This window comes from Bubalus kerabau, chromosome 17, assembly GCF_029407905.1.
Source record: "Bubalus kerabau isolate K-KA32 ecotype Philippines breed swamp buffalo chromosome 17, PCC_UOA_SB_1v2, whole genome shotgun sequence".
Classification (NCBI taxonomy): domain Eukaryota; kingdom Metazoa; phylum Chordata; class Mammalia; order Artiodactyla; family Bovidae; genus Bubalus; species Bubalus kerabau.
In genome coordinates this window covers 56,559,665-56,573,905 of record NC_073640.1, presented here as the reverse complement: position 1 = coordinate 56,573,905, position 14,241 = coordinate 56,559,665, and the positions used below count along the sequence as shown (strand labels likewise).

Here is a 14,241-nt window from a genome sequence, read left to right as displayed (position 1 = left end):
CATGTTCCAGTCGCACACACAGTCATATAGTCCCACACAAAACAACAACAAAAGTTTTGTGAAACAGTCCTTGCCCTGAGTACATGAGATTGGCTTGGATGTTTTGTATTCTTTTTTGTTGTTGTTACATCGATGAGCTTGGTTTTTTGTTTTTGTTGTTTTAGTTCCACATGTAAATGAGATCATCAGTTATCTGTCTTTCTCTGACCAACTAGGGTAATGCCTCCAAGTCCATCTAATATTTTCTATTATGTTGCAGGAAGGGGTACCCCTTCCAGGGCCCGAGAGTGTGCTCTTTTGTAACACCTGGAAATGCATTGTCTGAGGAGACACATGTGCTAACAAAGCAAAAGACTTCATTGGGAAGGGGCACCTGGGTGGAGAGCAGAGGGGTAAGGGAACCAGGAGGACTGCTCTGCCACGTAGCTCGAGGTCTCAGGTTTTACGGTGATGGGGTTAGTTTCCCTGTTGCCTCTGACCAATCATTGTGACTCAGGCTCCTCCCTGGTGGTTCGTGCATCACTTAGCCAAGATGGATTCCAGCGTGAGGGTTTCTCAGAGGTTGGCAGGATATATCATCTCCTCCCTCCTCCATTGGCTTCCCAGGTGGCGCTAGTGGTAAAGAACCTGCCTGCTAATGCAGGAGGCATAAGCAACTAGGATTCAGTCCCTGGGTTGGGAATCCCTGGAGGAGGGCATGGCAACTCCCTGTAGCATTCTTGCCTGGAGAAGCCCATGGACAGAGGAGTCTGGCGGGCTGCAGTCCATGGGGCTGCCAAGGGTCAGACACGACTGAAGTGACTTAGCACTCACCTCCTCCTTAGGCTCCCCCTGAATTCTGGGCTAATTTTACAGGACATGCTGTGGGCGGGCATATCCTCTCTCCTTTGGTCCCTTCTGAATCCTCCAGGTTAGCATTTGCAGGCAGGACCTCATTCCTTATCAGGACCTCCTATTGCAACACAGGTCATGCAAGTGGTTATCATCATACCTGACCAGGGTCAGTCACCAGTTCCCTAAAAATTACGTTCTTGCTTATATTTTTAATGATAGTTTGTGCAACCACACCGGCCTCATGACCCACTTATGGGATGAGATATGCAGTTTGAGAACTGTCATGCAAGAGAAGGTCAAGTCATCCTAGAAAATCATCGTCCAGCTGAGAGCAAACTGACATGTGCTCCGTGGAGTAAGAGTAGAGAAGCTGGCTGACCTGATCCTGAGGACACATCAAGGCACCCAGGCCCCTCTACCAGGCGGCCCCCACCCTCACACAGCCCGTCACAGGGGCTCCTTTCTAGCGTAGTCACGTCATACCGAACAGTGTCTCCATGTTGGGTGCCTTGTATGTACCATTTATTTTCATTTTTCTGACTTACCTGATGCACAGAGTGCAAGGGACTGTACTATAGCCCCTGAACAGCCAGTGTGTTAAACCTTGATCTTGAGAAAGAATGGTCTGACCTAGGGAGATTGCAGGGTGCAAAGTGGAGAGGGGAAGAGGGGTTGCTGGCTTCCTCCTCGGCCATGTTGGGAGCCAAGGGAGATGGTGAGAAGTGTGTAAATATAAGAATAAAATATATATTATAAATCACTTGTAGGAATGGGGAGCAGAGGGGTCAGGGAAAGACGAGGTGCTCATCTCTTATGGTGTGGCTGGGGGACCAATAGGAACTACAAAAGATATCATTTCTGTTGTGTTAGGAATACATTTTCAAACACCTGGAGCATCCTTTCTTTGAAGTATTACCGAAATCCACATACTCTTGTGATTTGGTGCCTGCAGTTGCCCGGTTTATAAGGGAAAAAAAAAAAAAAAAAGAGCAAGTTCTTCTTTTACAGTCAAATTTTATGTTGTCCCTTTTTGTCCTTGAAATTATACTTACAGTTTCATTCCCTGAAGAATTCTGTCTAATGAATGATGTATCAGCAACCAAAATATGTACAGAAATTCAAATTTGAATCTGTTTAATTTCCTGTGTAAGGTTCTAAATGTTAAAATATTTTCTTCTGGTTTGAATTGCCTTTAAAATTATTGGTCCAAAAAATAAAATTATTAGTCCACAATTAATTAAAACCTTTTATGTGTTCTACATTTTCTGGATAATTATTATACATTAAAAGTAAAATGAGAGGAAGGAAAATGAATCTCCAGATGAGCCAGAAAACAGGACATCACCCCCAATAATCCCAAGTGTCCTTGGATGAATGTTAACTGTCATATGAGTGAGTCGGGGTTCAGCATCCATTCTGCCTTGTTTCTAAGACTCAAACGCTGAGAATCTTCCTTCACAAAGAAACAGCTAGGCAAGGAAGTTTTTTGTTCCAGCAGCATCAGTCAGTTGTGAGCTTCTTCCAGGATATGTGCCCAGAACCTTTCTGTGAGGAGCTCCATCTTCAGAGTTGATGAAGATCTAGGCTGGGAGCCAGACTTGCAGAGGCTCGGGCACCCTGTGCTCACAGTCACTTAGCATCCATTCCCACATTTCAGCTGCCCTTTCTTTGGATCCAGGAGGTGCCCCCCACACCGCCGCCGCTGCATTTTGGAAAGATCTGGAAAGGGTTCTGCCTCTCTCAAGTGGGTGGGGTGAGGGTACCCAGGGAGGTGGCTTGAGAGACAAGCAGAAGGAGCTAAGCTTTCAGCAGTTGACCCTTTCTTTACACCTCCTGGGACTTTGAGCCCTGGGAGCTCCTAGTGACCTTCCAGGAGCTTGGTCCCCAGTCTCAGAACCTCCCCTCTGGGGCACAGTTTCTCTTTCCTGGCCCCTTGCCAGAATCTTCTGGGAGATTTAAAGGATGCCCTCAGGGTCACCCCAAGAGGGGTGACTTGGCGTTCCTCAGACCAGGCCAGGGGCAGGGTCTTCTTTAAAGCACCCCCCTGGTGATTTTGGCTGCTGTGTCCCCAATTCTCTGACCTGGACACCGAGGCATGGAGGGGTGGGGGTGGCAGGGGGCCCTGAGCGCACAACCTGACCCCTCTCTTCCCCCGCAGTGTACCACTGGGTGGAGATGAGGACCAAGATGCGCATCATGGGCTTCCGGGGCACGGTCATTAAGCCGCTGAACGAGGAGGCGGCTGCCGAGCTGGGCGCCGAGCTGCTGGGCGAGGCCACCATCTTCATCGTGGGCGGCAGCTGCCTGGTGCTGGAGTACTGGCGCCACCAGGCGCAGCAGCGGCGCAAGGAGGAGGAGCAGCGCGCCGCCTGGAACGCGATGCGGGACGAGGTGGGCCACCTGGCGCTGGCGCTCGAGGCCCTGCAGGCGCAGGTGCAGGCGGCGCCGCCAAAGGGCGACCTGGAGGAGCTGCAGGCGCAGATGCGAGAGGTGCGCGCCCAGCTGCGCGCCGGGGACCCGCCGTCCACCCCCGGGGCCACGTCCACATCCCAGGCAGCGTCCTCACCCAAGAAGTAGGAGCTTGCTGCAGCCTGAACTTGGACGTGGCCTTTTGTGCCCTGATGTGGCCTTCTCCCTGCGTTACCCTTGCCTGTGCTGGCCCAGGGGAAACCACCAGTATGTGGATGGATGGAACTTGGCTTAGGTCACCCTGCTGCTGACCCATGATACTTTCCTACTGTGACCAGTGGCCAGCAGGTGAAGCGTTACAACGTGGCCCCTCCAGCCTCTGACTCAGGTGGTGCAGTCCGCAGTGCTCACCCCTCCTGCCCACTCCAAACCGCACAGACCCAGGGCCCAGCCAGCAGGACAGCAGGCTCACTCCTGTGGCAGAAGACCTGGAACCGGACTTGAGCCAGATCAACCTGTCAGCCCCCCGTTTACAGTGATCAGTGTTACGTTTCCCTGGGACGCTCATCCTTGACATCAGAATACCTCCTTCCCTTTGTCAGGTGGCACTGGCCATTGTGAGGAAATGCAGTGTCTTTCAGTGCGCTTCTGCCTCCCTCACCTTCTAAGGTGGGCCCTCTAGCCATCACTCCTCTCTTTGAGGGGAAAACACGGGGGATCTTGGCTTACAGTTGATCCGTCAAATATTATATCTTTCCCCTTAACCTGATCCATGGTCTCTTCCCCAGAGACACTCAAATGGAATTTTCCAACAGAACCAACCGCCACCCCCTTCCTTTGGTCTAGGGCACAACCCACTGGAATGGCTGTGCAGGGTCTTCTAGCAGTGCCCTACCACTCCCACTTCTGATGGAAAATTCGGTCCTGCAAATGGCTAGTCTGGCCTGTCTTGCAGCCTCAGCCCCCTGGTTACCTGTCCTCAGAGTCCCAGGCCTTTCCTGACGTGTCCTTTCCTGCCTTCCCACCGTTGTCTTCAGTGGCGTCGCTCAGGGCACTGCCTGCCATGGATTAGATGACCACATCCCCGTGTCCCATCAGATCTGTAGATCTGTGTGCTCTTGCCCTCCTCTCATGGGGCTCTGGTCCAGCAGACCCTCTTCACGCAGTGTTACCCTCCTGCTTCCAATCCCCAATTCCCACCTCCATCTCACTGGGCTTGGCTACCAGTTGGTCTTACCTTTGTTATTAGTTTCCAGGACTTCCATAACAAATTACCACAAACTCGGTAGCTTAAAGCAACAGGAGTTTAGGGACTTCCCTAGTGGTCCGGGATTAACTCTGTGCTTCTAGTACAGGGGGCGCAGGTTCAGTCCCTGGTTGGGGAACTAAGATCCCACATGCTGCAGGGCAGCCAAAACAAACCAAAAAAAAAACAACAACACCCCCCCACAACTACAGGAGTTGTGGAGGTCAGAGATCTGAAACCAGGGTGTTCACAGATCTCCCTCCTTCCACAGGCTCTAGGGGAGGACGCTTTCTTGCCTCTTCAGATTTTGTGCCCTCAGGCATCCCTTGGCTTGTGGCCACATGTCCCCAGCCTCTGCCTCCATCTTCCCATGGCCTTCTCTTCCTCCCTGTCTCTTGTGAAGACTCCTGTCATTAGATTTAGGGCTCACCCTAAATCAAGGATGATTTCATGTCAAGATCCTTGACTTAATTACATCAAAGATTCTTTGCAAATAAGTTCCCATAACTTCCTGGGTGAGGCAGCCCAGGAGTACTTTGGGACTCCTGCCAACCCCGTGGGACATTTGGGGAAGCACAAGGGTGAGAGGAACAGTCCAGGAACCATCCTTCACAACGTGGCTTCTCTTCCAAGACTCACCTCTGAAGTGGGAGGGGTCTGGGCCCCACCAGTCAGCATTCTGTCTTTCAGGCTGTTGCTGTTTAGTCGCTAAGTCATATCCGAGTCTTGCGACCCCATGGACCGTAGCCCACCAGGCTCCTCTGTCCACGGGCTTTTCCAGGCAAGAGTACTGGAATGGGTTGCCATTTCCTTCTCCAGGGAATCTTCCTGACCCAGGGATCAAACCTGTGTCTCCTGCATTGGCAGGCAGATTCTTTACTACTGAGCCACCTGGGAAGCCCCTTTCAGGCTGTAGATGTTGCTTACTTAAAGGAGCCCTGGAGTTAGGAAGTCAGCTGAAGGATGTGTTTGAGAATCATGAGCTGATCTTCAAAACGGGTACAAGGCTTATTGAAATTAGGAGAGAAGCGAGAAGAAAGATGAGAGGGAGGTGGACTACTCAGGGAGGGGGCAGAGATCTCTACACAATAGCGAAAGCAGGGGGTGCAATTCTCTATCAACAGCCCCCCATTGCACTCAGGATCTTAGCATTTGACGAATGAGGTGAGACCCATGCCACATCTGTTTCCCAGCAGCTGCAGGTGGGGTGGGAGGGGCCAGCTTTCTCTCCTTCCTCCCTCACCTCCCCTCCCCAGGGGGGTGAAAACCACATGGACACAAGACCTACCCAGATAGGAAACCAAGAAACTGGGGTTCTGAGACAGCATCTTAATTCCTTCTAGAAGAGCCTCCACTGATATAGAGGGAGCTGAGGAGGTGGGCCCAGGTAGGGATACTTTTTAAATCAGAAGTGACTTGAGTGGGTTAAATGATGAAGGCAAGAGACAGAGCTGCCACAGGATGATGGAGTGGTTGACTGAGCCAGGTGAGCTGGCTCAGCACCTGTTTCCATGGTTACCTCTGGTGGGGGTGGGTCCACTCTGGCACTGACACATCTCTGGATCAGCGTTTCTGGAGGCCAGGGACTGTAACTGCCCCCCACATCACGTCAGTGTCAGTGACATCAATGTCAGTGACCTCTCTTGTCAGTTAGATGTGGTCATTATCAGAGTGGTGATGGTGGTGGTTTAGTTGCTGAGTCATGTCCGACTCTTACAACCCCATGGGCTGTAGCCTGCTAGGCTCTTCTCTTCATGGGATTCTCTAGGCAAGAATACTGGAGTGGGTTGCCGTTTCCTTCTTCAGGAGATCTTCCTGACCCAGGAATCGAATCCGGGTCTCCTGCACTGCAGGCAGATTCTTTACCAACTGAGCTACAAGGGAAGCCTCTGGTGGAGTTAATTATTGAATTCCAATTAGGCGCAGGACACTGTTCTAAGTGCTTCATATAGTTGGCATAACATTATTTTCTTGGTTTCCTTGATGAGGAAACTGAGGCACAGAGAGGGAACGTCACCTACCCAGGGTCACACAGGAGGGGAAGAAGCAGACGTGGGATGAGAAGATGGGCAGTCTGGGTTGGAGCTCCTATCCCCTGCACCAGCCTGACCCTGATATAGTGCTGCTCTCGCATCTCGGACTCAGAACTCAGCCCTGACGCATACTCACGTGCGGCGAGATGTTGTGGGATGTAGCCGTTTCACCCACTGCATGCGGGTGGGGTCAGCACATGTGAGGGGAAAGAATCCCCCCAAAACGCACAAGACCAGAGCATGGCTCATCGCTCTGGTTTCCTGCTAGCTAAAATTTTGTATCTATTTGTGACTTGGGAAAAGGGGTTAGAATAAATTTGTAATTCAAATTGGCTGTCTTCAAGTTGGTGTATTTTTTTCCCCACATTTAAAAATCCCTGTTAACCTTAGAAAAACTGTCCTTCGTTTATTCTTTCATTCAAAGAACTGTCACCGAGGGAATTGCCTGGTGGTCCAGTGGTTCGGACTCTGCGCATCCACTGCATGGGGCAGGAGCTTGATCCCTGGGTGTTGCCGCGCCTGACCAACAAACAAACAAAAACTGTCACCAAGGCACCCACCATGTTCCTCACCGTGTTCTGTGCAGGGCTGGTGACCCAGCTGTGAAGGAGACAGCACCAACCCTACCCACAGGGGGCTTACAGTCCAGTGTTTCTCTTCCAGTGTTATCTGCCCTGTGGTTGTTTGGGAAGGAGGGACTCCTCTCCTCCTGAGGAGGGCTGTTAGCCATCAGAAGCAAATTCTTCAACACTGGCTCACAAAAGCCTCATCCGGTGTTCCGAGGACTCTGCCTCTGTCAGCTCCTGGCAGGCCCTGTTGGCCCCCATGTTGATTTCCCCCTTGGGCAGGCCCTTGCCTGGGGAGAGCCACCCCAGGAGAAAATGGACTTCCTGAAGCCCCCACCTGACCCACTGGCCCATCGCTGAGCTGGCCACTGTGATGCTGTGGGGCCAGGCTGGGGTCCCCCAGCCCCCATAGGCAGAAGGAGAGGAGAAGCATGTCCAGAGAAGGGTGGAGAGGGCACCATCTACCCGCTTACTGGACAAATGTTTACTGCGCTCCTGGTCCTGTTCTATCTAGCAGCTGGGAGTCAGCCGGGAACTAGACAAGGTTGCCGTTACCACGGAGCCACCAGCTAGTGCAGGGACAGTAAAGGAAAAAAACTAGGGTCTTCCCTGGTGGCTCAGTGGTAAAGAATCCACCTTCCAATGCAGGGGAATGTGGGTTCGATCCCTGGGGGTGGGGTGGGGACTGAGATCCCACATGTCTTGGGGCAGTTAAGCCCTCGAGCCACAACAACTGAGCCCATGTTCCACAGCTAGAGAGCTGTGCACTACAACAAAGACCCAGCACAGCCAAAAACAGGAAGGAAGAAAGAAGAAAAACTAAACCAGGTCTAGGTGATGAGGGCTGAAAAGAAAGAGTTCAGGAGTAATGGAGATGGAGATGTACATCAGCTGGTCAGGGAGGAGACGCAAGGAGCCCTGTTGGCAGTCGCCAGAGTGAGAAAGGGTTAGCAGGCCCTGCAACGGTGGGGGGGTCTGCCTCTTTCCGGACCTGCAAGAGGCTCTGCTATGAGAACAGGGCTGGGGTCAGTGGACTAAGGGCCTGGCGCTGCCTGTCTTTGGGAATAAAGATTTATTGGAATCCAGCCACGCTCATTTGTTTATGTCTTTTTATGGCTGCTTTTGCACGGCAATGACAGAGTTGAGTCATTTGTGAAAAATACCATTTTGCCTTCAAAGATGCAAATATTTACTATTTGGCCCTTTACATAAAAAGAGTTTACTGACCCCTGGAACAGATTAAGCAAGGAAAGAAGGACGGGCAAAGGGCTCCAGAGGACAAAGGCTGGCCCCCTTGCCTCAGTTGGCACAACTCTGGAGGGGCCAACCAGCTCCGACACACCCATCAGGTCAGCTCTTACGCCCCCCTGCCTGGGCCTGCATCCATCACTCCTCCAGTTCCCACCCATGGGAGCTACTTCCTGGAGATGCCTCAATAACCCTGCCGTTCTCCAATTGCAAAGTCTCCATCTCAATCTACAGTGGCAAGGTGAAATAAGACCTATGTTTTATATGATCCACCATATATATGTATAATAATTCACAACTCATCCTCCATGTTGGATATACATTGTGTAATTCCTGCATTATGTGACATAGTATATAATGGAATATAAAAACATTTTATGTTATATGTCACATAACATCATATATGTTGTGTGTGTTGTGTGTATGTAAAATTTATCATTGCAATGAACATTTCAGTAATTTACCCTTAATATGTGCCATGTAGTCTGATATCTCCTGTTTTATTGTGTTGCATTTAGAAAAACTACAGATAAATATGTATCATATACCTAATATGTATCATAAACATAAAATCCATCGTATCATAAAACACATGTATGTTAATATGTGTTATATAAGGTGGAGTGCTGAAGAATTAACTGCTTTTGAACTGTGGTGCTGGAGAAGACTCCTGAGAGTCCCTTGGACAGCAAGGAGATCAAACCAGTCAATCTTAAGGGAAATCAACCTTGGATATTCATTGAAAGGACTGATGCTTAAGCTGAAACTCCAGTATTTTGGTCATCTGATGGGAACAGCTGACTCATTGGAAAAGTCCCTGATGCTGGGAAAGATTGAGAGCAGAAAGAGAAGAGGGCGTAAGAGGATGAGATGGCTGGATGGTATCTCCGAAGCAATGGATGTGAAGCTTGAGCAAACTTTGGGAGATGGTGATGGACAGGGAGGCCTGGCATGCTGCAGTCCATGGGGTCGCAAAGAGCTGGACATGACTGGGTGATGGGATGACAACAATGTTAATATCATACATACCTTGTTAGAACAAAATTTTGCTAAACAATAATTGCCCTTACTGGTGTGTGATGAACTCTGTTACTTTCTATTTACTTTTTTTTTTTAAGGAAAGCATACACATAGGTATGCATTACACTAACCTCCATAAAGCAGGCTGCCTTGGGCCATGGTGAAGACTTTGGCTTTTACTGTGGGGTGAGCAGGAGCCAAGGGAGGGCTCTGAGTGGAGGAGGATGTGAGCTGGCTTAGTTTTAACAGGAGCCCAGTACACATTATGAGCGCGGGGCAAAACTGGAAGCCACCAGCCCAGTGAAGAGGCGACTGTGATTGTCCAGGCCGTGGAGACAGTGGGGGTAGGGAGAAGTGGGATTCTGGGCAGATTAATATTTCAAAGGTAGAGCAGACAGAATGTGCTCAGGGATGGGAGATGGTGAGTCACTGATGGCTTCAAGGTTTTTGCTATGTGTACCGAGAAGGAACACGTTGGTGCTGAGGGGCTGAGGCTGCAGGAGAACCAGTGTGAGGAGATGTGGATAGCATTCCCATTCCCCACCCCATGGTCGTCTCAGATCTGGGTGCCCTCTGGCAGGCTTTGGTTTTTCTGAATTGTAGCTGGTGGGGGCTGGCCTGGGTGCTCTTCTCACACTGTGTAACTGACATTGTTTATCTCCAGCGTGCCTCCATCAGGGGACGCTCCTGGGGTCCATTTGGGACACCCTGGAGGAAGGAGGCAACTGGAGGTGGCGGGCTTGGACTTGGGACTCTGGCCTTAGGGCTCTCCTCACCCCTGGAATAGCAGTGGTCAGGCCAGGCTCCCCAGAAGCGCCTCCACCAAGTCAGGGCTCATATGGACCTGGTTTGGGGGGTGCATGAGCACAGTGGGCTGTCTCACTCAGGGGTCACATCCCTGTACCTCAATATTTATATTTGGAAATTGCAGTCTCTTCCTTAAGTTTGGCCACTTCAGAGAGACCAAAGTTCCCTCCCTAAAAGGATTCTTGTTTCTGGTGGTGGTGGGGGGAACACATTGGCAAGAACCCTTTTGGGAGTGGTCTGGCCACAACACGTCTACTAAAGATCTCCCTTTGTGGGCACGGGTGCTGTCCCCCTCTTCCCTCTTGTGACAGTCAGGGCTGTGCCCATGCCTCTGTGGCCAGCATGAGCGTTTCCTCAGGAAGATGCCCAGAGCTGAAAGAAGCAAATACCCTTAAAGACATTTATGCTGGGCTGTGTGCTCAGTCACTCAGGCGTGTCTGACTCTTTGCGACCCCATGGACTGTAGCCTGCCAGGCTCCCTTCTCCATGGAATTCTCCAGGCAAGAATACTGGAGTGGGTTGCCATGCCCTCCTCCAGGGGATTTTCCCAACCCAGGGATCGAACCCAGGTCTCCCACGTTGCTGGTGGATTCTTTACCGACTGAGCCACCAGGGAAGCCAAAGATATTTATAGTTAATCTAAAAATGCCTCGTAGGGACTTCCCTGGTGGTCCAGTAGTTAGCACTCTGCGCTTCCACTGCAGGGGGCATGGGTTCGATCCCTGTTTGGGAAACTTAAGATCTTGCAAGCTGCGTGGCACGGCCAAAAAAGGAATGCCCCCAAAAATCTCAGTGAGGTGTCGGAGGAACTGTCGACACTTGCAAGGATCAAACTAAAAAAATTTTCAACCCACACAAGTGCACAGTGGAATTTCATTATTCTTTTAATTCGCACTTTCTTGTTTTAACCCGTAGGATGAACATCTTTTCCGCCGCTTATTGGACATTTATACCGCTTTTGAAAGATGCCTGTTTTCATTGTCTGTGAATTAATGTTCATTTCTGGTGTGTTTTGTTCCTGCTGAAGTTTTTTCGTTTTAAAGTAACCAAATCTATGAGACTTTTTCCTTTCAGGCACTTGTTGTGATTGTTTGTTTCTGTGTTTATTTGAGAAGGGCTTCTCTACCCTAAGAGTTTATATCTTCACCGTCTCCCTTCTTCTCGTATTTGTGTTGATGTTGCCTTTGTGCTTGTCGTTCACTGAACTTGTGTTGCGTTGCGTTTTGGTTTCTGGTGAGTGTAAGGTTGGGTGCGGTCTGCGATCTTCAGTTTCCAGACGTATGAGGGCTGGCGTCTCAGAGTGCGTGGAATGGCGCATCCTTTCCCGCCTCATCTGATTCTGGACAGCAGCGTCCGCTGAGTTCCCAGACACAGGTACCTCCTTCTTGATCCCGTTCTGTCAACCTTTGTCCGTCCCGCACCAACACCAGGTCTTCTGAATGCCAAGAGCTTGAATATATTTTTTGGTCTCTTTAAGGCAAACTGGTAGCCTTGTCCTTGTTTTCAGACTTATCTGAGTACCTCTGTTCCTTGATATACATTTTCCAAAATTAATAGACTTTATTTTTTGAGAAGTTTTAGGCTTACAGAAGGGCTTCCCAGGTGGCTCAGTGGTAAAGAATCTGCCTGCCAATTCAGGAAACAAGGGTTCGATGCCTGGGTTGGGAAGATCCCCTGGAGAAGGGCATGGCAACCCACTCTAGTATTCTTGCCTGGAGAATCCCATGGACAGAGGAGCCTGATGGGCTCATGGAGGTCGCAAAAGAGTCAGACATAACCTGGTGACTAAACAACAAGAAGGCTTACAGGAAAATTGAGCAGAAAGTACAGAAAGGGCTTGGCTGGTGGCACAGTGGTTAAGAATCTAGGTTGTAACTCAGGATGTGGGGTCAAGGATCTGACTTGCCTGGTGGCAATAAGCCCCCACACCACAATTAGAGAGAAGCCTGCCGGGCATAATGAAGAGCCCACATGATGCAACTGGGACCCTTCACAGCCAAATACATAAATAAAAGGTATTTTAAAAATATGTAGAATTCCCATATATCCTCTCCCCCCATACACGTATAATTGCCCCTATTATCAACATCTTGCTATAGTATATTTGTTACAATTGAGGGATCAATATTGATATATCACCAAAGTCCATAGTTTACATTAGGGTTCACTCTTGGTATTGTATATTCTATGGGTTCGGACAAATTTATAATGACATCCACCATTATGAAATACAGAAGGGTTTCACTGCCCTAAAATTCCCCCCTGTGCTCTACTTATTCATTGGTCCCTCTCCTACCCTGACCCACTGCAGCACTCATCTTTTTACTGTCTCCACAGTCTTGTGTGATATGAGACCTCTGTCACCCACCAACACTCCTGCGTTTGCTGAGTCAGTGAATCCATGAGTTTCACAATGTACCTGGTCAAACCCCAGCCAACCTGTAGCCTCCAGGCCCTCCCACCCTACAGTGGACAAGCGGTGGCCCCCAAAGAGCCTTGGACCCAGTCCCCGCATTCCACAAATGTGATCTCATCCCATAAAAATGTTTGCAGACATGATCAAATTAAAGACACTGTGAGAAAGAGATTTTACAGTGTGCTCATAAGAGACAGTCAGAGGGAGGTTGCACACCCAGAGAAGAAGGTGATGTGAAGATGGAGGCAGAGACTGAAGTGATGAAGGCACAAGCCAAGGAATGAAGTTGTCATTGGAAGCCAGAAGAGGCAGAGAATAGATTCTCCCCTTTGGCTAGCCGAACAGCAGTATTCTGGGCTTTCCAGGTGACTCAGTGGTAAAGAACCTGCCTGCCAATGTGGGTTTGATCCCTGGGTTGGGAAGATCCCCTGGAGAAGGAAATGGCAACCCACCTCAGTATTCTTGCCTGGGAAATCCCATGGATGGAGGAGCCCGGCGGGTACAGTCCATGGGGTCTCAAAAGAGTTGGACATGACTTAGCGACTAAGTGACTGAACAACATTAAATCTGAAAGACATCTGAAAACATTCCTTCACCTAGCTGAATTTTCTCATGTGCATGTCACAAAATATTTATTATATAAAGTCTGTGTCCTTAAATTCAGCATCTCTCTAACGTAGAATAAAAATTTGACTATGGGGAATTCCCTGGTTGTCCAGTGGTGAAGCCTCTAGGCTTCTACCGCAGGGTGCGTGGGTTCAATCGCCGGTCGGGGAACTAAGATTTTGGGAGCTGTCTGGCAGGGCCAATAAATAAATAAATTAAATAAAAAGGTTCTTACTGAACCAATTAAAAAAATGATTATTATAATTTTCATTAGGGTTGACAAGTCACATGAAAGACCTTCTGTATTTATCAAGGGTCAGGCAACCCACTCTAATACTCTTGCCTGGAAAATCCCATGGACGGAGGAGCCTGGTAGGCTACAGTCTATGGGGTCGCAAAGAGTCGGACACGACTGAGCGACTTCACTCACTCATACCAAAGGAAGTTTCTGTTTGGATCTTCCATGAACAATTGTCATGGTCTTTGAGATGAAAATATTTAAGTTGATATATTTAACATGAACTTTTAAAAAAGCAGTCAGGATTTTACTGTTTATGAACACTGGGCTATTTTATAATTAACATCTGGGGAGCTGATCTCAAAGCATGGTGCGGCAGTAGTGGCGTGAACATTGCACCGTGAGGCAAGAGAAACACATTCTGATGCTAGCCCTTTTCCTGTGTGGCCCAGAGAAGGTTATTCTCAGAACCCCAGTTTCCTCATTTATTTTAATGGAGATGCAGACTTGATGAACAGGTGATAGATGACCAGGACATTGAACAACTGTGCCTCAGAGTATGATGAAAACAAACAAAAAAAGAACAGATTCTCCCCTCAGGCTTTGAGAGTGAGTGGATCCCACTCACAGCTTGATTTTGGGGCCGGTGATGCTGATTTTGAACTTCTGTCCCTCAGAACTGTGAGAGAGTAAGTTTCTGGGTGGTTGTTGTTTTGTTTTGTTTTGTTATCTTCTGTTGTTTTAAGCCATCCAGTTCATAGTAATGTGTTACGGGAGCCACAGGAAGTTAATCCGCTCCCACAGTCTGTCTGATGGCT

General features: G+C 49.3%; 1 protein-coding gene across 3 annotated transcripts in view; it reads left to right on the top strand.

The window, feature by feature from the left end:
- Window positions 1-14,241, top strand: part of OPA3 (outer mitochondrial membrane lipid metabolism regulator OPA3) — a 67,056-nt gene that overhangs the window by 30,146 nt on the left and 22,669 nt on the right. Inside the window, exons 2-3 of one of the 3 annotated variants that reach the window (XR_008703746.1) lie at window positions 2,993-5,653; window positions 6,947-7,418. The exons of 1 other annotated variant lie outside the window; for it this stretch is intronic. Coding sequence is in view for 1 of the 2 variants with exons in the window: in XM_055551106.1 (XP_055407081.1) it covers window positions 2,993-3,411 (419 nt within the window). In the remaining variant the exon portion in view is untranslated. Of the gene's footprint in view, window positions 1-2,992; window positions 6,852-6,946; window positions 7,419-14,241 lie in introns of those variants that run through there. One more of the 3 variants, XM_055551106.1, reaches the window with a different exon arrangement.